Consider the following 21,869-nt stretch of genomic DNA (forward strand, 5'->3'; position numbering starts at 1 on the left):
CCACAATGAAAACCAGAAACAAATATTGGCATGGATAAAATCTGAATGACTGACAATACCAAGAACTGGCAAAGATGTCGAGGAACTGAGCTCTCGGACACTACTGATAGGAATTAAAATGGTGCAACCACTTTGGGAGATAGTTTGATAGGTTTTGTGTTTTTTTGTTTGTTATAAAGTCAGTTGTTCTTTAGACAACAATTATTCATTGAAAGCTTACTATATGCTTCATAGTGCACTGGACACTTGGGTTATTGACAGTTTCTTAAAACAAACATATACTTACTATATGATCCAGTCATTCTGTTCCTAGAAGTCTACCCACAAGAAAAGGAAACTTATGTCAATTCAAAGACATGTACACTCAGGGCACCTGGTTGTGGCTCAGAGTTTGAGCGTCTGCCTTTGGCTCAGGTCATGATCCCCGGGGTTCTGGGATCGAGTCTCGCATCAGGCTCCCCTGCTTCTCTATGTCTGCCTCTCTCTGTGTCACTCATGAATGAATGGATCAATCAATCTTAAAAAAAAAAAGGGCAAGTGTATTTAGTGCAGCTGGTGGGGAGGGTGGAGGCAGCAGTACCAGCAGTCAGTCTCTGGCAGTGGTTATGTGTGGGCTTCTCCTGGTTCTTTCTGTCAGAACAGAGTGTGGCCCTCCAAGCACTACCGTGCTTTTCTGACCTCACCTTCTACCTCCCTCTTCCTCATTTACTACCCTGCGGCCCCGGCGGCCTCCTTGCTATTCCTCAAACATACCAGCAATGGTGCCACCCCAAGCTCCCTGCACTTGGTTTCCCCTGCCCAGACCACTCTTTCTGCAGATAGCCACATCGGTCTACCTTGCTTCCTTCTGACCTTTGCTCACACGTCACCTTTGTAGCAAACCCTTCCCTGGTCATCATAGGAAGACTGCCCACTCCGGATCCCTTTGACCCTGCCCTTCCTTTTTTCCACCCTGGCTTTTATCTTCTAGCATACTAAATAATTTGCCCCCTTCTGCTTCTTGCTTATTGTCTTCTCGGCCCCACTGGGACATCAGCTCCACAAGGGCAATGTTCTTTGTTCTGTTCTGTTTGTGCCTGTATCTCCAAGTACTCAGAATCATGTCTGGCACACAGTCGGGACTGATTGTTGAATGATTTACTCTCTGCTGTATCCCTAGCATGCAGAACAGCAAAGGCTCCATAGGAGCCCATCGGGTGGATTGGGGCAACAAAGGCACTCAGGGAGGACCCACTGCCCCTCATGCAAGTTGTCGGCTGCTTCATCGTTCTGCTTAGTGCTAAGACATCGAGGTTAAGAGGCCCCAACCATGGGGGTGGAGGGGAGAAGCCTCTGGCTGAGGCAGCGATGTCAGGAGACTCTACCTGCCTGTTATTTGCCACCAGGCTCAGCCCCAGGCAACAGTTCCAATCATCCAAATAATTTGCCCATCTCTGAGAGGCCAGGAAACTGCTTGAATCCCCTGCTATAAATTCATGGCTGGGGTCAGGACAGTTTTTAACAGGGCACCCTGCTGGGGAGACTTCTGGAAACTTAGTGATACAGAGGCAGATGCTTTCTCGCCCACAGCTCGCTCACTCCTCTGTGATGTGAAGGCCATCTGAATAGTGTACAGGTCACAGTCACCAGCTCATGGGTGGCTCCAGGGAGAATTCGCAGGCCTGCAGTTGTTGCCAAAGCAACTGCGGGCCCAAGGGGTGACTTTGGCTGCCAGCAAGCACCAGGCAGCCAGCCCAGAGAAAACCGCGCAGGGTTGTCTCTCTCCGTGTGCAGTGAACAAGGGATAGATTGGGGAAACCTCCTGATACTCTCCACATTTCTCAGTCTCAGGACCCTGTCCTGGATCTGAGGGATCAGGAGGGATCCATTCAGGGGAAGCACAAAGTCATGGTCTGTTGGGGGAACAGGACCTTCTGCTGGGGCTCCATGTTCTGGGCACAGGGTTGTGTTCAAGAACTCCCGGCCCTGTTTCTGAATACAGGCTTGAGGGGAAATGCCAACTCCAAGAAATTGAAATCTGATGAAAGATCTATTTTAAGAACTGTGGCGCCTGGAGAAGAGGAAGGGCTTGTCTGAAACTGCCAAGTTATGCCATGTTGCAGGCAGAGACAGGGGGACCGGTGCCATTCCCTGGGAGGCTTTAGGCTCTTCTGGAGGGTGCTACCAAGATGAATGTATTACGACCTGGAGAAAGGAGGCCTTCTTGACTGAGTAGCACATACAACATGAGAAACAGACTACTGGACATGCCAAATTGGGAAACTTTAGAATGCACGACCCTTTCCCACATGAAAAATATAACCCAGCTGGGAATTCTGGGGGCAGTATGTACAGTCACAACCATTACTCAGGAACTGGAGCAACTGGGGGTGGGGGTTTGTCCTCTACTGTATGCCTTAACCACCCTGCTAGGCCAATCTTGCAAACAGCTGAGTTCTGGAATTAGGGATGATAAATCAGTAAAATTGGTCTTTGCTAGTGTACTTTATACTGGGGAATGAGACTGGAAGGTTTTCTGATCCCTTACCTTACTGGCATATAACCACTGATTTGGCCAACTCACTATTTTTCTATACCTGATCAATTTTGGCTGAAACAGTGGTCTAGGGGATCCCCGGGTGGCTCAGCGGTTTAGCGCCTGCCTTCAGCCCAGGGCGTGATCCTGGAGACCTGGGATCAAGTCCCACGTCAGGCTCCCTGCATGGAGCCTGCTTCTCCCTCTGCCTGTGTCTCTGCCTCTCTCTCATGAATAAATAAATAAAATATTAAAAAAAAAACAGCGGTCTTCCTTTGCTTGGCAGGGACAGTGGCTTACCTTTGTCATCCTGCTCTAGAGGATGGCTGCCAAAGAGGAGGGGGATGAGAAAACAGGTGAAGGGGAATTAAGAGGTACAAACTCCCAGTTATCAAAAAAAAAAAAAGTCAGGGAGATGAAAGGTACACTATAGGGAACAGAGTCAATAATGTAATTAACACTGGTGAGTACACTCAGTGTAGTAAGCATGGCATGATGTATAGAATTGTTGAATCACTATATTGTATACCTGAAACTAAGATAACATTGTCAATTATACTTTGACAATTAAAACATATTTTTAAAAAAGATTTTATTAGAAAAAGAGTTGTAAGAATTTTAATATGACAATTCAGTTACTTTTAAAAAATTTGCCAGCACTGTGCCATGTTCTGACAATGTCATAAGTTTATACCAGTGGTCTAGATCTAACTCAGACACCATTTATTACATCAGCAACTTAGTGATTGGGATGATTTAGAAGCAACCATGCCTAAAGCTCTGGCTCCTCTTGCTGATTTTGTAGCTCAGCCCATTAAACAGGAAAAAGTTTAAGGACTGTCTGACAATAACCTTTTTGAGAGTCCAGTTACCTGGAGCAATCAGAGAAATTCTACCTGGGATACACAAACCTTTTTTTTTTTACTTTTAAGCCAGTCTGTGGGCTAAAACAGGGGTGTCCCCAAACTAACTGGTTACAAACACACCCTATTTGTGGGTAGAAGCCTCTCTTTCCTCTGGACTCTCATCACCGGCTCAAGATATTTTCTAGATATCTGGTCTAGACCAAGAGTAAAAGGGTAAAAGCATAGCTGTCACCAGATTCTTGTTCAGAAAGCTGTGCGGACATGTAGCATTATGGACTCTGTAATATCTGCTTAAGGGACAGACTGCGTAGCTTCGGTAGTCCAAGAATGAGCTTGTGAGCAGCAGATTTTTGACTTGTCTTGCCAGCCCATGCAGGGCAGTGGGGCTGAAGTCTGGAGTGGCTCCCACCTCGGCCAGCCCAGCTCCATGTCCATTCAGCTCAGTGCACATTAAGGATCTCATCATTTTACAAAGTTTGGGAAATGATTTTTATTACACACTGACTTCTGGAAAATACTAGGGTTTGTTTCGAGCCTCCCTGCTGGTCCATCTGTCTCATGTCCTGCCCTTGCCCTGTCCTGGGGCGACAGTGCAAGTGGAAGATGGAAGGATTACTGCTCCGCCTCTGCAAAGACAGGCTTTTCACACTGTACAGAGCTGGCAGTGGCCTGGGGTGGGAGTGGGGCCACAGGTCAGTCTTCATCCGAATCACTGGGGCCCATGTACTGGCAGACAGCATCATAGTGAAGCTCCACCAGCTGATTCTCTCTCCGCAGCTGCACCAGAGCTCGGCTCCGTTCTCTGTTCCGGCCTAGTAGGCGGCCCACCTGGAGTAGTGATGGGTGAGGTCAGCAAGGCCAATTCAGACTCCAGGACAGCCCCCGCATGCCCCTCACCCCATGCCCAGGTCTAGAACTCACCCTTCCAGCCTGTGGCCCCAGCACCACCATCACCCGGTTGCCTTCGACCTTGGGGACCAGGGTCTCCAGCATGTTTTCCTTCAGGCCTGCAGATGAGGAAAGGGGAGTGAGGCCCATGGCCAGGGCCAGCCCACCCAGGTCCTGTCAGAAAGCCTTTCCTGTATGCCTCAGAGCCATCCTGCACCCTGTTGACAGGTGGGAGTCCCCCTGCTCCACTCCAGCTCACAGGTGAGGACACCTAAGGAGCAGTTCCTAGAAATAACTATAATAGGGCACCAGGTGGCTTAGTCAGTTAAGCGTCTGCCTTAGGCTCAGGTCATGATCCCAGGGTCCTGGGATCAAGTCCCACATCAGGCTCCCTGTTTGGCAGGGAGTCTGGTTCTCCCTCTCCCTGCCACTCCCCGGGCTTGTGTGTATGCTCTCTCTCTGTCAAATAAATAAATAAAATCTTGGGAAAAAAAAGAAGAAAGAACTATGAAAAAAGGAGCACTTATGCACGAAAATGATGGGTGATGACAACAGATACCGTTTATTGTGTGCACGTCATATGCCCTGCCCTGCACGGGGAGTTCAGTACACATCTGTACAAGGCCCAGTCCCCAGAGGGAGAAATAGCTCATTTCTATGCCAGTGTGCACAGGGGGAAAGAGCAGCTTAGATAATCACCATCACAGGGGGAAAGAGCAGCTTAGATAATCACCATCACAGAAGTGCCTCGTATTCTGTCAAAAGATTCTGGGCTGTGCAAAATGCCTGAACTCTGCCTAACCTTCCAGCCTTTGCCTGCACCAGCCTCTTGGGTCGAAGACAGCCTTCCTATTCAGCCTCTAGGATGGATGATTAAAACCCCAGTGGCCATCCCTCAGACTCACCTTCCAGAATCCGGCCTTCATCTGTTCGACACACACAGGTATCTGGGCTGAGGACATCTTCAATGGTCATCTGGAGAAAGGGTCACGGGATGTGAGAGTGTTACAGTTATGGGGGCCTAGTTCCGGGGGGGTGGGGGAAAGCCAGGCTGCAGGGTTCCCACCTTGGTGTTGTAATACTGGCCACCTTTGTGCTGCCTGTCCACAAAGCGCACACGCAGGTCCCTGTGCAACCAGTGCTGGCTCTGGGGACCTGCCTTCTCATTCTTGGCTGCGGGCTCCCCCTGTCTGCGGAAAGGGCCAACACAGGCTTAGCTGATGAGACACGTTCTGGTCACCCCACAGTTGGCTGCTGTGAAACCCACCCCTGATGCCCTGATGTCATCCCTAGTTCCTTCTATGTGCCTGCCTTGCCCGGGAAGCCTTCTCTGACTGCTAGAATCCCTCCACAGCCTTGCCTTCTCCCCCAACCCCAGATGCCCAGGGTCCCACCGGTCGGGAAGGTGTTTCCGCTTCCTCTCTGAGTCCTCCCGCCAGCTGGGGAGGTCCTGATCCCGGAGGGCCTTCCATGATGAGGCTGTTCCATTCTGTTGCCCTGGGGAAGTTTTGTTCATCTGGCCTGTGCAAGGGTGTATGGGGAGAACCAGGAAGGAGCCTCAGTGTGAGCCTCTTACCTGGCAGGCTACACCTTGGCCTCAGGCCACCTCCCACCTGCCTCAATGTCCCCTCCCACCATCACAACTTTGCCTATGCCATCAGAATGCTCTCCCCTTCCCCTCAACTGCTGGGGCTTCCTTCAGGAAGGCTTCCTCAGCCACTCCAAGGTGGGCTAGGGAATCCTGAGAGCTCCATCAGCACCAATATCTCATCTGTCAAACCGCCCCATCCTGCTGCCATGCCTAGAATGCCTTTCTCCTTGGGCATGGCCTAGTCCCGGCTGCCCTCACACCCAGAAGAAGAGAGGCTCATCACCTAGAACAGACAGAGACCTCCTGAGGATAGGAATAGGTTTCCACACCTGTTTTTTCTCTGAGAGGCTAAAGCCCCAGGGTTACTAGATCAGTTTTTCTTCAAACCGAATAAACCACTGATCTTCATTCTCACCTCCTGGATTCTGACCAGAAGTCACATCTGCCTGACAGACCACTGCCCCTCCCCTCTGCAGATCTGACACCCACCCAGCCTCACCCCCAGGTACAGGCCCCTACTGCCCCCTGGAATGTTTCTCCAACTCTCCCAGCTAGGTAAGAGGCACACTCACTGAGATCCAAGGTGTTCTTGTCAAACTCATGCTGGGAGACAGGGCGCAGGCAGTACTCACTAACAGTAACCATGCGGTTCCCCACGGCCAGGCGAACCATGGCCCGAACATTGTCAGGATCGAGGCCTTCTACCTGAAGCGTTGGGGAGGACGAAGTTAGGCAGGGTCTGAGTGGACTAAACTCACATTCCTAGGACCGAACTGTCCAGTCTTACCTCCTATAAGCCTGACCCCTGTGTCTCCCCCACCAGACTGACCCAAGGCCTGGGCCTGGGCCTGGTTCATGTGTTTCCCCTACCAGACTGTGTGGCTTGGATATATTTTAAAGAACTTAAGCCTCAGGAACATTTGGCACATATGGCCATTCTCTCTTTTAGTTGTAAACTGAGACTCAGGCCCAGCAAGTGGTTCTGAGTTACCAAATGAGGTAGCAAGCCAGGCAGGCCTGAAAGACAAGGACTTCCAGCCTTTCCACCCTAAGCCCAATTCTTCCTCCCTCTGACCCTCACATCAAACTTCCCCGCTGCCTGTCTTGGGCTCTAGGCATAGCTTGGTTCCTTACCTTCCCATAGAGGCCTCGGTGAGGGCCAGAAAGAACCACCACAGCTCCTCCAGGCACCAGTCCTTGAGGCTGGTCTTCCTTAGCCTTCTCTTGCTCTTCATCTGGCTTTGGCAGGTGGTGGGGGCCAGTGGGGACTAGGGCCTGGACCTCATTCAGGTTGGCACCCAGCCCTAACCCCTTCGGCCTCAGTAAGTTGAGACGGGGCTTCACCACTCTGCAGGCAACACAGTATATGAGCTTATTGGGCTGGGGAGGGGAGGAATGCAAGTCTTCAGTGTCCCCTCACAGCCATCCAAATCCCACCCCATCAACATGCTCAAGAATATCCTTCCCGATCTCACATTAGGACTGTTTTTTTTTTTAAGATTTTATTTTATTCATGAGAGACACAGAGAGAGCAAGAGAGGCAGAGACACAGGCAGAGGGAGAAGCAGGCTCTATGCAAGGAGCCCGACGTGGGACTCGATCCTGGGTCTCCAGGATCACACCCCGGGCTGAAGGCGGCGCTAGAAACTACTGAGCCACCCAGGGATCCCAGGACTGTTTTTGATCTACAGAAAAGCAATTTCGTTTGGTCCAACCTAATAACACACTGGGTATACCATCTATTACATATTATTTACAGCAGGATCTGAGGCAGATCTCTGTGATTTTGATTATAATACCCTAATATTTCTACAGGGGAAATCATACAAATATTCACACCAAATAGGAGGAACAGACTATAAAATGCTCTGTGTCAATTCAGGTCATGTGTGGCTACTAAATGGTTTATGAAAAAATGTTTGAAAAAAAATATTTGGTTTTCAGAATTCTTTGGAGTTCAGAAAACTGAGAAGGGATCAAAAGTCTGTGTGATAATAGCAAATGTTTCATCTATGTTTATTTTGGGCCAGGGCCTGCTATAAGTGCTTTATGTACATAATTTCATGTAATTCTGCAACAGATATGGGAAGTCAGTATTGTCACTACCCTCATTTTTCAGATGAGGAAGCTAATGCTCAGAAAGGTAACCCCGTACAGAAGGGATCCCGTTACAGAGTTTCAAAAAGCAAACAGGAGGGATGCCTGTGTGGCTCAGCGGTTGAGCATCTGCCTTCAGCTCAGGGCGTGGTCCTGGGATCCAGGATTGAGTCCCGCATCGGGCTCCCTGCATGGAGCCTACTTCTGCTCCCTCTGCCTATGTCTCTGCTTCGTTCTCTGTGTCTCTCATGATTAAATAAATGAATCTTTAAAAACAAACAAACAAACAAAGAGCAAACAGGAGACTGAAACAGTTGCAGAAAGCTTCTGGTTCTGGATGAGCAGTAACCCACGGGGTCTTGTTCACTGCCCTGTCTGCTGCCCCTTGCCCCCACCCCAGAACTCACAGATTGAAGGTGCGGCCAATGCCCTCACCAGGCTTCCAGCCCATGCCTCGTAACATGGCCAGCCCATAGGCCTCTACGGGGACTGCCTCGTAATCAGCTTCCTCTGGCACCTACAAATTCAGGCAAAGGAAGGACAGTCAGGCTTGGCCCATGGTGGGCCCTCTGAAGCCTGCTTACCCAATGAGTGACCCTTAGTGCTTTTCCAGTAAGCTCAAGGTTAGTTTTGATTTCCTCTTGCTGTCCCTCACTTTACTCATCCATGTTGTCCTTCAACAAATAATTATAAAGCACCTATTCTGTGCCAGGTACTGACCTAGGTGACGAGGATAACCAAAACAGACAAAAATCCCTGATCCTGCCCTGTGGGGATGACGTTCTAGTTGTAGACATACAATTTAAAAAATACATATAGGGGCAGCCCCAGTGGCGCAGCGGTTTAGCGCGGCCTGCAGCCTGGGGTGTGATCCTGGAGACCCTGGATCGAGTCCCACGTCAGGCTCTCTGTATGATGCCTGCTTCTCCCTCTGCCTGTGTCTCTGCCTCTCTCTCTGTCTCTATGAATAAATAAATAAAAAATCTAAAAAAAAAATAATAAAAAATACATATAAAAATACATAAAACGTGGCATGTCGGGTAGTGATAAGTTATATGAAGAAAAATGAGGCAGATTAAGGGGATGCAGAGGGATGCAGAAGAGAGTATCACGGAGTTGATATCTGAGCAGAGACCAGAAAGAAATGACAGTGGGGGCCATAACGATATGAGAAGCATGAAGGATAGGTGGGTAGTCCAAGCAGAGAGAACAGTAAGAGCAAAGGCCCTGTGGCAGAACAAGTCTGGCAAGTGGTAAGAGCATCATGAAGGTCAACCTGACTGAGAAAGAGGTGGAGGAAGAGGGGCAGTGAAAGATTAATCAGGAGATCTGGGCTGGAGCCACAGGAGGGTGGCTTCCACAAGGGGTCCCAGTGAGGAAGTTACTGCAATAATCCAGATGAGAGATGCTGGTAGCTCAGACGAGTGGTAGGAGTGGTGATGGTGAGAAGTGATCAAATTCTGGATGTATACTGCAAAGGGAGATGATAGGATTTTGCTGAAAGACTGCATATGGGGTATGAAATAAAGGGGGAAGTCAAGAGAGACTCTAAGGTTTTTAGGCCAAGTGAGAAGAAGGATGGGGTGGAGCTGTGATCAGCTGAGATGTAAAAGGCCGGAGAAGGAGAGAATATGAGAGAACTGAGGCCAAAGCAGGAACAGGATGGAAAGTGAAGTGAAGGTCTTTTTTTTATGATCAAAGAAGCCAGAAGACAGGTGAAGGCCAACAAGAACAGCTCAGTCGAAAGAGAGGATGGTCTGGGGCTGTAGGAGAACTAGGCCCCAAAGAAGCATTGCTAAAACATTGTGAATAAAGAGGTGAAGAGTGGAGTCCATGGGTATAAAAGACAGACTTGGTTGCTTCTGTAGACACTCCCCTCACTTCTGTTGTCTATCACATTCCATCCTCACTCCCTCAATTCTTTTCTTCCCTCCTCTCTCAATTCCTTTTTTTTTTTTTCTCTCTTTTTTCTCAATTCCTTATACTCACTCTAGACACACGGCGGGTTGCTTCACTGATGGACCCACACCACATTGACTCCCTGCCACCATGCCACTGCTTGGGGTTGTTGCTGCCATTAGTACTCACCCTGCTCTTCCCTCACTCACTAAACCCTACCTGTCCTTCCAGACCTCACTCCTACCACTCTGGTCTGACTGGCCATCATTTCTAGCCTGCACTACTGTTCTCTTTGCTTACTATTCTGTTCTGCTCACACTAGCCAGAGATCTTGTCAAATCTTAAGTTTTTACCCCTCTCTGCTCAGAACCCTCTCATGGCTCTCATTTCATTCAGGATAAAAGCCAAAGTCCTCACCATGGTCCACAAGGCCCTGCTTAGTTTAGCCCCTGCCACTTCTGACTTCATATTCTTCTCCTCCCCTTCATCCATTCTACTCCAGCTACACTGGTCTCCTTGATGTTCCTCAAACACTCCAGGCTGAGTCTACCCTTAGGATCTTTGCATTTCCTGTTCCCTTTGCCCCTCATCTTGTTCAGATAATCCCAGAATGCAAGTGTTTTCCACACCTCAGTATCTTGATTAATTTTTTAATGCTTCCCAAAAAAGACAGAAGGAGGAAGGGATAGGCAGCAGGCCTGTAGCACGCACACAGACTGTACCCCCCGCCCCACTGTATGCAAAGAGGCAAGTCTGGCAGACAGGGCAAAGGGAGGCTGGGGCAGGAGGAATTAGGGGCCAGCTCACTGTCTCAGCCCGGGGTTCGCTGTCTGCCCCTTCCCCGTTAGGAATGCATCCTTTCTGGATCATGGGGATAGCAAGCGTGGGGTCGACACCCGAATTCTCTCTCTCCTCCAGGGACTTCTTGGAGTCTAAGGAAGAATGGGAGGGAGCAATGAGGTCCCACCATATCCTTCCATTTTCCTCCCCCACTTCCTTCACAGGGGGATGGCGAAGAGGGGATCACTCACCCTCAATGAGCTCCTTCACAGCCTGGGACAGCACTCCATCCATCAAGGCCTCAGTATTTGTGGATGGCCCAGGAGCTTGGGCTGGTGGCTGCCTGCGATGGCCATTCTGGATCAAAGGGATGATGAGATCCTTGGGGTTTTCTGAGGGCTTCACACTAATGTGGACACAGAAGCATGAAGTTGGGAGAGTAGCATGTCAGTGGGTTCTGAGCCACACTACTCCCTTCAGAGAAAACACAAGAGCCAAACTCACCCCCCCCATCTGACCACACCCTCTGTTCTCCTGTGAGTCTCTAATGGTGCTTTCTTTGGATTCTCTCCCTCACCCCCAACTCTTAAATGTCAGTGCCTTTAAGGAATCAGCCTTCAGTCTTGGACCCTCTGCTCATCCCAACACCCACTTCCATGGCCTTCACAATGACTCACAAATCACCATCCTCAGCCCAGATTCTCCCCAGTTCCAGGCTCCCCATCAACCTCCTGGATGGTTGATTCTCTTCTGGAAGTCTCACCCTCTGACTGTCTTTTCCAAATTAACCTGATGATGGCCTCCCCAAACCTGAATCTGCCAATCCACCCCGTTCCCCACACTAGAGAAGCTCCACCGCTTCTGCTGAGACCCTAGCGGTCCTGTCATTCTTCACTCTTTTCCCTCTCTCAGAACGCACACACTTCAGGGTCCCCAAATTCTAGACACACCCTCTCAGGAACACATCCTTTTTTCTCAAACGCCATAGCTTTTAGGCCCAATTTCTCCACCTCTCCAGTCACACACTCCCGCCTTCTCGCCTCCACGAATTTCCTCAGGCTGTGCTTCAGGCTTTCCAGGTCACTGCCACCTAAACAATCAACTCTGATTCCACCCTCCCACTGCACCCACCAAACCGAATTCCAAGGGATGAAAGACCCGGCGCTTCACCTTTGCAGCTCCCTCCCTTCCACGGTCTTCAAGAAATCCTTCTCCTCTGGAGCCGCACCCGCGTCGTCTACCGGGTCCGCCAGCCGTCTCCGGGCAGTTGTGCGACTGAAGCTGAATGAAATTGGGGCAGCGGAGGATCCAGCCGGCCGCAAAGGATACTCCTCGGCATCCGCCATCTTGCCCCTCTTTCCCAGGCGAGTGCGCCGCTTGCCGGGAAGTTTAGTTTAGGTTCAGTTTGAAGGCGGCCAGACGAAGAGCGCTAGAACTACCTTTCCCATAAAACACTGCGTCATCGGCAGGCGTAGGAGGAAAAAGGAGCTTTCGGAAGTAACTCTTGCTCTTTTTCCTTCATAGGAGCGCGTCACGCCAAGCATAAAGGGAAATGTAGTTCTTCGGTGAGGTAGGTGTGGCAGAGTTGAATTCATTCTTGCCTGGTGTGTTCATTCCTTCCTATAGGCGGTCGACAAGTATTTATTAGTTGCTTACTGTGTACACATTACACAGGGGGAATGGAAGTGTAGATAAAATACATGCTTAAGAAAAAAATCTGTGAGTGCCAGCTGTGCACAATAACAAATAGACATGTAAATGGTGCCTACCGATGTCAGATTTAACACACAACTAGATCTGGATTCAAATTTTAATAAATTTTAATAAAATTCAAATTTTAATAAAATAGACACCCTCCTTTCTAGAGGCTGGTAGTCCGGTGGGGAACAATAACACTTGAACAGATATTAAAAATATATATAGGGCAGCCCGGGTGGCTCAGCAGTTTAGCGCTGCTTTCGGCCCGGGGCGTGATCCTGGAGACCCCGGATCGAGTCCCATGTTGAGCTCCCTGCATGGAGCCTGCTTCTCCCTCTGCCTGTGTCTCTGCCTCTCTCTCTCTCTGTGTGTCTCTCATGAATAAATAAAATCTTAGAAAAAAAAAATATATATATATACACACACACATACACAGTTGACTCTTGAACAATGCAGGGGTTAGGAGGGCCAATACCCTGTCCCCACAGTTGAAAATTTGCTGGTAACTTTTGACTCCTCACAAACTTACTTACTAACACCCTACTGTTGACTGGAAACCTAATGATAACACAAACAGTAGATTAACACATATATTGTTTGTTACATGTAGTATTATTTTTCTGTTGTTTTTAGGGGCTTTTTGTTTTGTTTTGTTTTTTATTTTTTTTTATTATTTATTTATGCTAGGCACACAGTGAGAGAGAGAGGCAGAGACCCAGGCAGAGGGAGAAGCAGGCTCCATGCACCGGGATCCCGACGTGGGATTCGATCCTGGGTCTCCAGGATCGCGCCCTGGGCCAAAGGCAGGCGCTAAACCGCTGCGCCACCCAGGGATCCCTGTTTTGTTTTTAAGTAGGTTCCACACCCAACGTGGAGCCTAGGGAAGACCCTGAACTCACAACCCTGAGATCAAGACCTGATCTAAGATCAAGAGTCTGCACTTAACCAACTGAGCCACCCAGGCCTTTTGTATGTTACATGTATCATACACTGTATTCTTTTGTATACAGTATTCTTAAGAATAATCTTAAGAATATGAAGATGAATAAGAAAATGAAAATGTTATTAAGAAAATCATAAGTGGGGGGATCCCTGGGTGGCTCAGTGGTTTAGCGCCTGCCTTCGGCCCGGGGCGTGATCCTGGAGACCCGGGATTGAGTCCCATGTCCGGCTCCCTCCATGGAGCCTGCTTCTCCCTCTGCCTGTGTCTCTGAATCTTTCTCTGTGTCTCTCATGAATAAATAAATAAAATCTTAAAAAAATAAAAAGAAAATCATAAGGGGGTACCTGAGTGGCTCAGTTAAGTGTCTGCCTTTGGCTTAGGTCATGATCTGAGTTTCCTTGGATGGAGCCCCGTGTTGAGCTCCCTGCTCAGTGAGGAGTCCGCTTCTCCCTCTCCCTGTTCCCCCACTCATGTTCTCTCTCTCTCATAAATAAATAAATAAATAAATAAATAAATAAATAAATAAATAAATAAATATTTTAAAGATTTTATTTATTTATTCATGAGAGACACACACAGAGAGAGGCAGAGACATAGGCAGAGGGAGAAGCAGGCTCCTCACAGGGTGCCCGATGTGGGACTCAATCCCCGGACCCCAAGATTACACTCTGAGTGGAAGTCAGACACTCAACCGCTGAACCACCCAGGCATCCCAATAGAATGTTTTTTAATAAAGAAAATTATAAGGAAGAGAAAATACATTTATAGTACTCTAATGTATTTACTGGAGAAAATCCTGGTATAAATGGACCCGTGCAGTTCAAAGCCATGTCGTTCAAGGGTCTACTGGAGTTCCTACTGTTACTCAAAACTATGTCCACCTCTTGGTGGATATGGAGCCAAAAGATACATCCAAGCAAAGAACAGGAAGGAAAAGGTAGGGTTTACTTGCAACAAGTGAAGAAGAACACTGAGGATATTTCCCAAAGCACTATCTCCCTCAACAACAAAAGTGGGGAAATTTTAAACTAAAGGTCCATATATATTCGTGGAAGGGCTTGCAAAATAGGGAATTCAGCATGGAATTGGGGCAAAAGTCACCCTAAGTCACTGAGTCTAGGTCTTAAGTTAATTGAAGTCATGAGAGTTGGCAAGGGTCAGCATCATCAATTCTCTGGCTCCAGTGGGTCTAGTATTTGAGTGCTCAAAGGGGCTTAAGTTCTGCAAAGATGACTCAGAATATGTGTTAGGTCAATCTTTACTTTTGAATCAGCATTGGGAGTTTTACCACCGATTTATTGTCTTTGATAGGCTTAGGCTGTCTCCTGGCCTGATAGTGCCTGTTTGTTCTCACATTCTTTTGTTTCCTTCAAATCATTATCTACTGATGTTTATTCTCATGCAATTTCAACACATCTCAGGATGTTCTGCAAGAAATGTGCTTTGGGTAAGTAGTGCTGGTCAGGCATAGATTACAAGATGATCAGGGGCCCCAAATGACTTTTCTTATATTGAGAAAGATTTGCCTCACCTTTCTTTTTCCAGGGATCCCTAACTATTTCTGCTTATACTACCAACATTAAATATGTTGAGAACTAGGTTCTAAGGTTTTGAAAGATTAATGAGACAAATTCCTCTTGTCTAGGACCATAAAGAGGGAAAATGAAAGGGCCCTATGAAGGGCTTTTTGAAGGACTGCTTTTTTGCCCCTTTTCCTGCTTCTATTCTTGCTAGGACCAGCACACCCCTTTACACATTCCTTATAGTACAAATAATGTATGTTCTCCTTGTATGGATCAAATAGCTAATAATTTCTTTGTGGTCTTCCAGCATAATACATAACTTCTAAGGAATGACTAGGTGAGGCCATCATGTGTATATTCCAGACCACTGGAGCTAGACATCTTGATGCCAAGCCCCCCTAGCTCCAAGGAATTAGTGACTTATGGAGGACATCTGGACCCTTCTTATTCTGACCAGTTCCAGGGTGCCTGAGAGGACACTTACATCACACCACAATCCTCAATAAAAGCCTCAGACCCAAGCAAAAACAAGACACTGTCCTTTCCTTTCTGAGTCTTCCAGACACTCTGTAACTACGCTCACTCTGTATCTTCAATAAACTCTGCTTTTACTTTCTCTTGGCTCACATTTGATTGCTATCCTGTGTGAAACCAAGGACCCTCTTGGCTGGTCCTGGGATCACCTCTGGATCCTCAGACCCAGCCTGCCTACATCATTAAGAGTTTGGAAAATAGAAGACTGATACTTAAATAGTCACCAGAAAGAATAATAGAAATCTGCCAAAAATTCGTCCCAAGGAAATCATTAAAGATATGCAAAAAGAGGGCAGCCCGGTGGCTCAGCAGTTTTTTTTTAAGATTTTATTTACTTATTCATGAGAGATACAGAGAGAGGCAGAGACACAGGCAGAGGGAGAAGCAGGCTCCACACAGGGAGCCCAACGTGGGACTCGATCATGGGGCTCCAGGATCATGCCCTGGGCTGAAGGCGGCACCAAACCGCTGGGCCACCAGGGCTGCCCAGCTCAGCAGTTTAGTGTTGCCTTGGGCCCAGGGTGTGATCCTGGAGACCCAGGATCTAGTCCCACAGGCTCCCTGCATGGAGCCTGCTTCTCCCTCTGCCTGCTCTGCCTGTGTCTCTGCCTCTCTCTCTGTCTCTCTCATGAATAAATAAATGAAATCTTAAAAAAAAGATATGCAAAAAGATTTTTTATGTTTATTTGAGAAATCTCTATAGGGGATCCCTGGGTGGCTCAGCGGTTTAGCGCTTGCCTTTGGCCCAGGGCGTGATCCTGGAGTCCCCGGATTGAGAACCACATCGGGCTCCCTGTGTGGAGCCTGCTTCTCCCTCTGCCTGTGTCTCTGCCTCTCTCTCTCTCTTCTCTTTGTGTCTCTAATGAATAAATAAATAAAATCTTTAGAAAAAAATAAAAATGAAATCTCTATACCCAGGTGTGGAGACCGAGAAAAATCAAGGCCATTCCACCTCAAGTTTAACATTAGCACAAGTACAGCCATCTTAGGCCCCTGTGAATAAGAGCTGAACTTTATAAGAAAAACTGCAGAATATCCCATGTCCTCGCAGGGAATGCCATATCAGAAAGACAACAGAGCCCATGCCCGTGGTAGAAAGTCCCATATTAGAATGAGAACAGAGCTCAATGCCCTTGAAAGCCCCATATCAGAATGTAAACAGAACTTGAGAAATTCCTCCACCCCTTCTGAAAATCTCCTAGACCAGCCCTTAAAACTAAGCTGAAACCCACCTCGGGGTCCAAGTCCCTGCTCCGCTGTGTCGGGTATACTTGGACCCAAGCTCGAGGTTGCTAATAAACCCTCGTGTGTTTGCATCAGTGTCGGCTCCTTGGTGGTTTCTTGGATTCACAATCTTGGGCACAACGCAGGCACCTGGCTGGTTCAGCTGGAGGACCATGTGACTCTTGATATCAGGGTGATGAGTTCCAGGCCCATGTTGGGTGTAGAGATTACTTAAAAAAATAAAATCTTGGGACACCTGGGTAGCTTAGCGGTTGAGCATCTGCCTTCAGCTCAGGGCATGATCCTGCAGTCTGGGGATCAAGTCTCACATTGGGCTCCCTGCATGGAGCCTGCTTCTCCCTCTGCCTCTGTCTCTGCCCCTCTCTCTGTGTCTCTCATGAATAAATGAATAAAATCTTTTTAAAAACTAAAAATCTTTAGGGTCACCTGGGTGGCTCAGTCATTTGAGCACTGGCTCTTGATTGCTGCTCTGGTCATGATCTCAGGGTTGTGAGATCAAGCTCTGCATGGGCTCCACACTCAGCACAGTCTGCTTAGGTCTCTCTCCCTCTCCCTCAGCCCTTCCCCCAGCCTGTGCACTATAAATAAGTTAATCAATTAATCTTTAAAAATTAAAAAAAATCTTTAAAAAAACCAAAGTAATCTATATCCAACATGGGGCTTGAACTCACCACCCTAAGATCAAGAGTCACATGCTTCTGAATGAGCCAGCCAAGCGCCCTTGAAAATATATTTTTAAATATTTATTTATTTTAGAGAGGTGGGGGGGAAGGGTAGAGGAAGAGAATGACAAGCAGACTCTCCACTGGTTGGGGAGCCCAACATGGGGCTCCATCCCACAACCCCCAGATCATGACCTGAGCTGAAATCAAGAGTCAGCCACTTAACTAATCCACCCCAGCACCCCAAACAGTTTTTTACGAGATTCATCATAGTATCATCTATTGTAGCCAAAGATTGAAGACTAAATGAACAACAGGAGGGGATTGGGCAAATGAATTATAGCACATTCCTTGGATGGAACACTTATACTAGAAACTTTAAATACGAAGCTGTAAATATACTTAAAGTGGAAAAAAATTAAAAAAAATAAAAAATAAATAAAAAAAAGAAAGTGGGACATAATCACAATGTTCAGAAAGTAGAATAATATAATGGGTCACAGGATGGTCTTGAAAACAGGAAACAGTGTTGTGCCCAAGATTGCGAATCCGAGAAACCACCGAGGAGCCGACACCGATGCAAACACACGAGGGTTTATTTACAAGCTCGAGCTTGGGTCCAAGTATACCCAACACAGCAGAGCAGGGACTTGGACCCCGAAGTGGGTTACAGCTGGGTTTTTTATAGGCTGGTCTAGGGGATTTCCAGAAGGGATGGAAGAATTAGGCTGGTCTAGGGGATTTTCTACCATGGGCGTGGGCTCTGTTGTTTTTCTGATATGGGATTACCTGCCGAGGACATTGAGGACATTCTGTAGTTTTTCCCGTAAAGTTCAGCTCTTATTCACAGGGGCCTAAGATGGCTGTACTTGTGTTAATGCTAAACTTTAGGTGGGATGGCCTTAATTTTTCTCGGCCTCCACAACAGTAATCAATCTCATGGCCATTTTTCCAGGCTTAGAAGCCCTGGGCATCCTTAAAGACACCTAGCAGGGCAGCCCTGGTGGCGCAGCGGTTTGGCGCTGCCTGCAGCCTGGGGTGTGATCCTGGAGACCCAGGATCGAGTCCCACATCGGGCTCCCTGCATGGAGCCTGCTTCTCCCTCTGCCTGTGTCTCTGCTTCTCTCTCTGTGTGTCTATGAATAAATAAATAAAATCTTTAAAAAAATAAATAAAATAAAAAACCTTTAAAAAAAAAGACCTAGCAGATAAAGACTACAAAGCAGCATTTATAAATGTCAATCTAAATAAAGAGGCAAACTGAGGCAAGCTCAAAAAGATGAGTTTATTTGGGAATAGCAGAGAAATTGCAATTCTGGACACCCAAACTGTAGCAAGCTACAGATGAGTCCCAAATTCCAATTCCTCTGCTATCCCAAATAAGCTCATTATCGTGAGCTTGCCCCAGTTTACCTCTCTATTTAGGCTGACATTCCTGGGAGTCAGAGGTGGGATCCAAAGGAGATGACCTCCAAAGAATGATGATTCAGGGAATCAAGGGAGGTACCCGCATGGAGCCTCTTGCACTCATCACTTTCACAAGTCGCGGTCTATTTCCAGTTTGATGAGTCTCTTCTAGGATTCTGAACTCCTTCCCTTTGATTGAGTTTTCCAACTTTATTCAGGATCTGTATAAAGACAATCTTTTTTTGTTGAGTACTTGTTTCCCTTAGTACTAGTATGTTTGGTGAGTATTCCTTTGTTTTATTATTGGAAGCACATCAGAATTTTGGTATAATTCCTTTGGAATTATTAGGAGTGTTAAAAAGAAAGCCACAGGCTCTAGGTGGAGTCACTTGCCCTCAGGGCAATAAACCAAGAATTAATTGTAATTTCAACCTTTTCAGGAATGGAATTTTAAACCAATTAATCTGGAATTTTCTGGCCTGCACCAAAGAGGTAATCTTCACCTGGGGCCCTCTCATTCCCCAAAGGAAGATCAGGTAATCTGGATGATAAGAACTCCCTTGCCCCACCTTTCCATAAGCAGAAGCGACCTTGCCTGAAATAGTACTTCCTTTTCTTTTGCTAATGATTTCTTGCCCTATCTTCCTTCCTATAAAAACCTTCCACTTTAGGGTGCCCGGGTTGCTCAGTCGCTTAAGTGTTAGACTCTCAATTTGGCTCAGGTCATGATCTCAGGGTCCTCCATGCTCAGCGAGCAGTCTGCTTCTTTCCTTTTCTGCCAACCCCTCCCTCTGTCCTGTGCACTCTCCCTAAAATGAAAAAATCTTTCAAAAAAAAAGACCTTCTATTTTGTTTACCTCATCTCAGACCTCTCTACTTCTTAGATGGGATGCTCACCAGTTCATGAGTTGCTTAATAAAACCAATTAGGGACACCTGGGTGGCTCAGTGTCCGCCTTTGGCTCAGATCAGATCCTGGGGTCCTGGGATCCAGTCCCAGTTCGGGCTCCCCGCAGGGAGCCTGCTTCTCCCTCTATGTCTCTGCGTCTCTCATGAATAAATAAAACCTTTTAAAATAAATAAGAAATCTTCACATTTACTCAGTTGATTTTTCCCTCCTTAGTGGGTATTAGAATTTTAAAAAAGTTTTGGCAAGGTTACAGGATAGAAGATCGATATGCAAAAATCCATTGTGTTTCTATAGACAAAATAAAGATGAAATTAAGAAAATAATTCCATTTACAGTAGCCTCAAAATAAGATACCCAGGAATATATTTAAAAGAAGAACTGTAGAAATTGTGTTGCGAAAACTACAAAATATTGTTGAAAAAAATTTTTAAAGACCTAAGTAGGGACTCCTGGGTGGCGCAGTGTTTGAGCATCTGCCTTTGGCTTAGGTCAGGTCATGATCCCAGGGTCCTGGGACCAAGTCCCCACATTGGCTCTCCACGGGGAGCCTGCTTCTCTCTCTGCCTGTGTCTCTGCCTCTCTGTGTCTTTCATGAGTGAATAAATAAAATCTTAAAAAAGACATAAGTAAATGAAGAGACATACAATATTGACTCAGGGCCAGTGTGAGATTCTCAACCTGGCCCTGTTGATTACACTCCTCCAGCTCCCATCCTCCTCTGCCACCCTTTCCCCCAATCTGTGCCCCCAAAATTCACTAAGGAAGTCTCCAGCGCCATTCAAGCTCACCAGAAGTATCCACAGGTTTTTCACATTTTTCTGTATTTGTCACACTAGGAAGTCTGTGAGAGGCAAAGAGAGACAAGAGGGTCTTGGGACAAGCGACTAAGACATAATTGTCCTTACAATTACAGCATGCTAAAGGCTAGTTAGTGTAAGGAAGAGGCTAAGAAAGCTGTCGGTGACTTACCTTTTTTTAAAAAAAATATTTTATTAATCCATTTGAGAGAGAATAAGCAGGAGGAAGAGAAGCACAGTACCTGCTGAGCAGGGAGCCCTGCAGGGGAGCTGGATCCCAAGAAAGAGATAATGACCTGAGGTGAAGGCAGACGCCCAACATCTAAGTCACCCAGGCGCCTCCACTGTTTTAAAAAATTTTATTTGAGAGATAACAGAGACCAAAAACGGGGAGAGAGGGAGAAGGCTCCCCGCAGAGCAGGGAGGCCCACGCGGGTCTTGATCTCAGGACCCTAGGATCATGCATGAGCTGAGTTAACGGACTAAGCCAGTCAGGGGCCCCTGACTTTGCTAACATTGGCACAAGCCCCTAAATTTACATTCTAGCCTCAGCTCTTCCAACTCACGTCCAGACTCGACCACAATTTCAGTACCTAGGCAGTGCGCAATTCTCCAGCTGTCACACAACTACCCAGAACCCGCCATCTTAACGAATCCTGGGCCCGGCTATTGAAGGCACCTCCAGACACTCCTATAGTCCTCTAATAACACGAAGATCCCGCTCCTCATCTTACACCCTTAGGTCGTCCCCGGACGACGGCGCAAGGCCAGATTGGGCTCCTGAATTTCCCAGGCTCCGCCCTCTAGTTAGCCTATAAACTTCAACCCATTCCTGACGCTTCGAATCCCGCCCCCTCGCGTTTATAGACTCCACCCCCCTCTAGGGTGGACTCCTTTCCAGGCACGGCCCTCAGCCGACTGCCCGCCCCCAACACCCTGCAGGCCCCACCTCTTCAGAAATGCCATTCGAAGCCCCACTGACAGGGATAACCATCCAGCCTCGCACCCACGACTAACCATGCAACATTCGCCTACCGCAATAACCTTCCCTGGGTCACCTCCGGGAGAAATATTCTAGGATGACGCCAAGGCTCCGCCCCCGCGAAGCTGCCTCCGAGTCCCGCCCCGCCGCCAGCCCCGCCCACTGGCACCGCCCAGGGGAGTAACTAACCAACCCGGGCCTGCCACTTCAGGAGCTGGCTCCACTCAGACCCCGCCCCCCGGAGGCCCCGCCCCGCCCCTGACACGCACCCGCCTTCGGGCGCAGGCGCAATGTGGCACCTGTCCTGCGTACCAGCGCCGCCACGTCGGCCGCAGCCCGGGCCGCCAGGGGGCGCGCGTCCAGCCGCGCCAGGAGCTGCCGGGCTCTGGGGCCCGCGGGCAGGGGAGGGCCGTGGCCTGCGCGGGTGGAAAGAACAAGTCAGTGCCCGCCCGAGCCTCGGCGAACCCCCTACGCTCCACGACGTCCGAAGACCTAGAATGCCCCTAAGATCTTCCGAGCCCCCCGACCATTCC

The 21,869-nt window shown here is 48.0% G+C and overlaps 1 protein-coding gene across 3 annotated transcripts; it reads right to left on the reverse strand.

The window, feature by feature from the left end:
• Positions 1 to 3,090: 3,090 nt before the first annotated feature.
• GPKOW (G-patch domain and KOW motifs) lies at positions 3,091 to 21,487 on the reverse strand. 3 transcript variants are annotated; one of them, XM_025468669.3, is made up of 12 exons: positions 21,390 to 21,487; positions 11,807 to 12,256; positions 10,888 to 11,042; positions 10,664 to 10,788; positions 8,365 to 8,474; positions 6,995 to 7,208; positions 6,433 to 6,565; positions 5,664 to 5,790; positions 5,336 to 5,459; positions 5,175 to 5,244; positions 4,303 to 4,388; positions 3,091 to 4,209 (listed from the first exon to the last, which is right to left on the reverse strand). In XM_025468669.3, the coding sequence occupies exons 2-12, from the start codon at positions 11,980 to 11,982 to the stop codon at positions 4,075 to 4,077; spliced, it is 1,455 nt and encodes a 484-aa protein (XP_025324454.1). In that variant the 5' UTR covers positions 11,983 to 12,256; positions 21,390 to 21,487; the 3' UTR covers positions 3,091 to 4,074. The 3 variants fall into 3 exon arrangements, with proteins under 3 accessions (XP_025324454.1, XP_025324453.1, XP_048963280.1); XM_025468668.3 differs by having other exon boundaries at positions 21,372 to 21,480; XM_049107323.1 differs by lacking the exon at positions 21,390 to 21,487 and adding an exon at positions 18,655 to 18,825.
• Between the last annotated feature and the right edge of the window lie 382 nt (positions 21,488 to 21,869).

The sequence above is a fragment of the Canis lupus genome, chromosome X (assembly GCF_003254725.2).
Source record: "Canis lupus dingo isolate Sandy chromosome X, ASM325472v2, whole genome shotgun sequence".
NCBI lineage: Eukaryota > Metazoa > Chordata > Mammalia > Carnivora > Canidae > Canis > Canis lupus.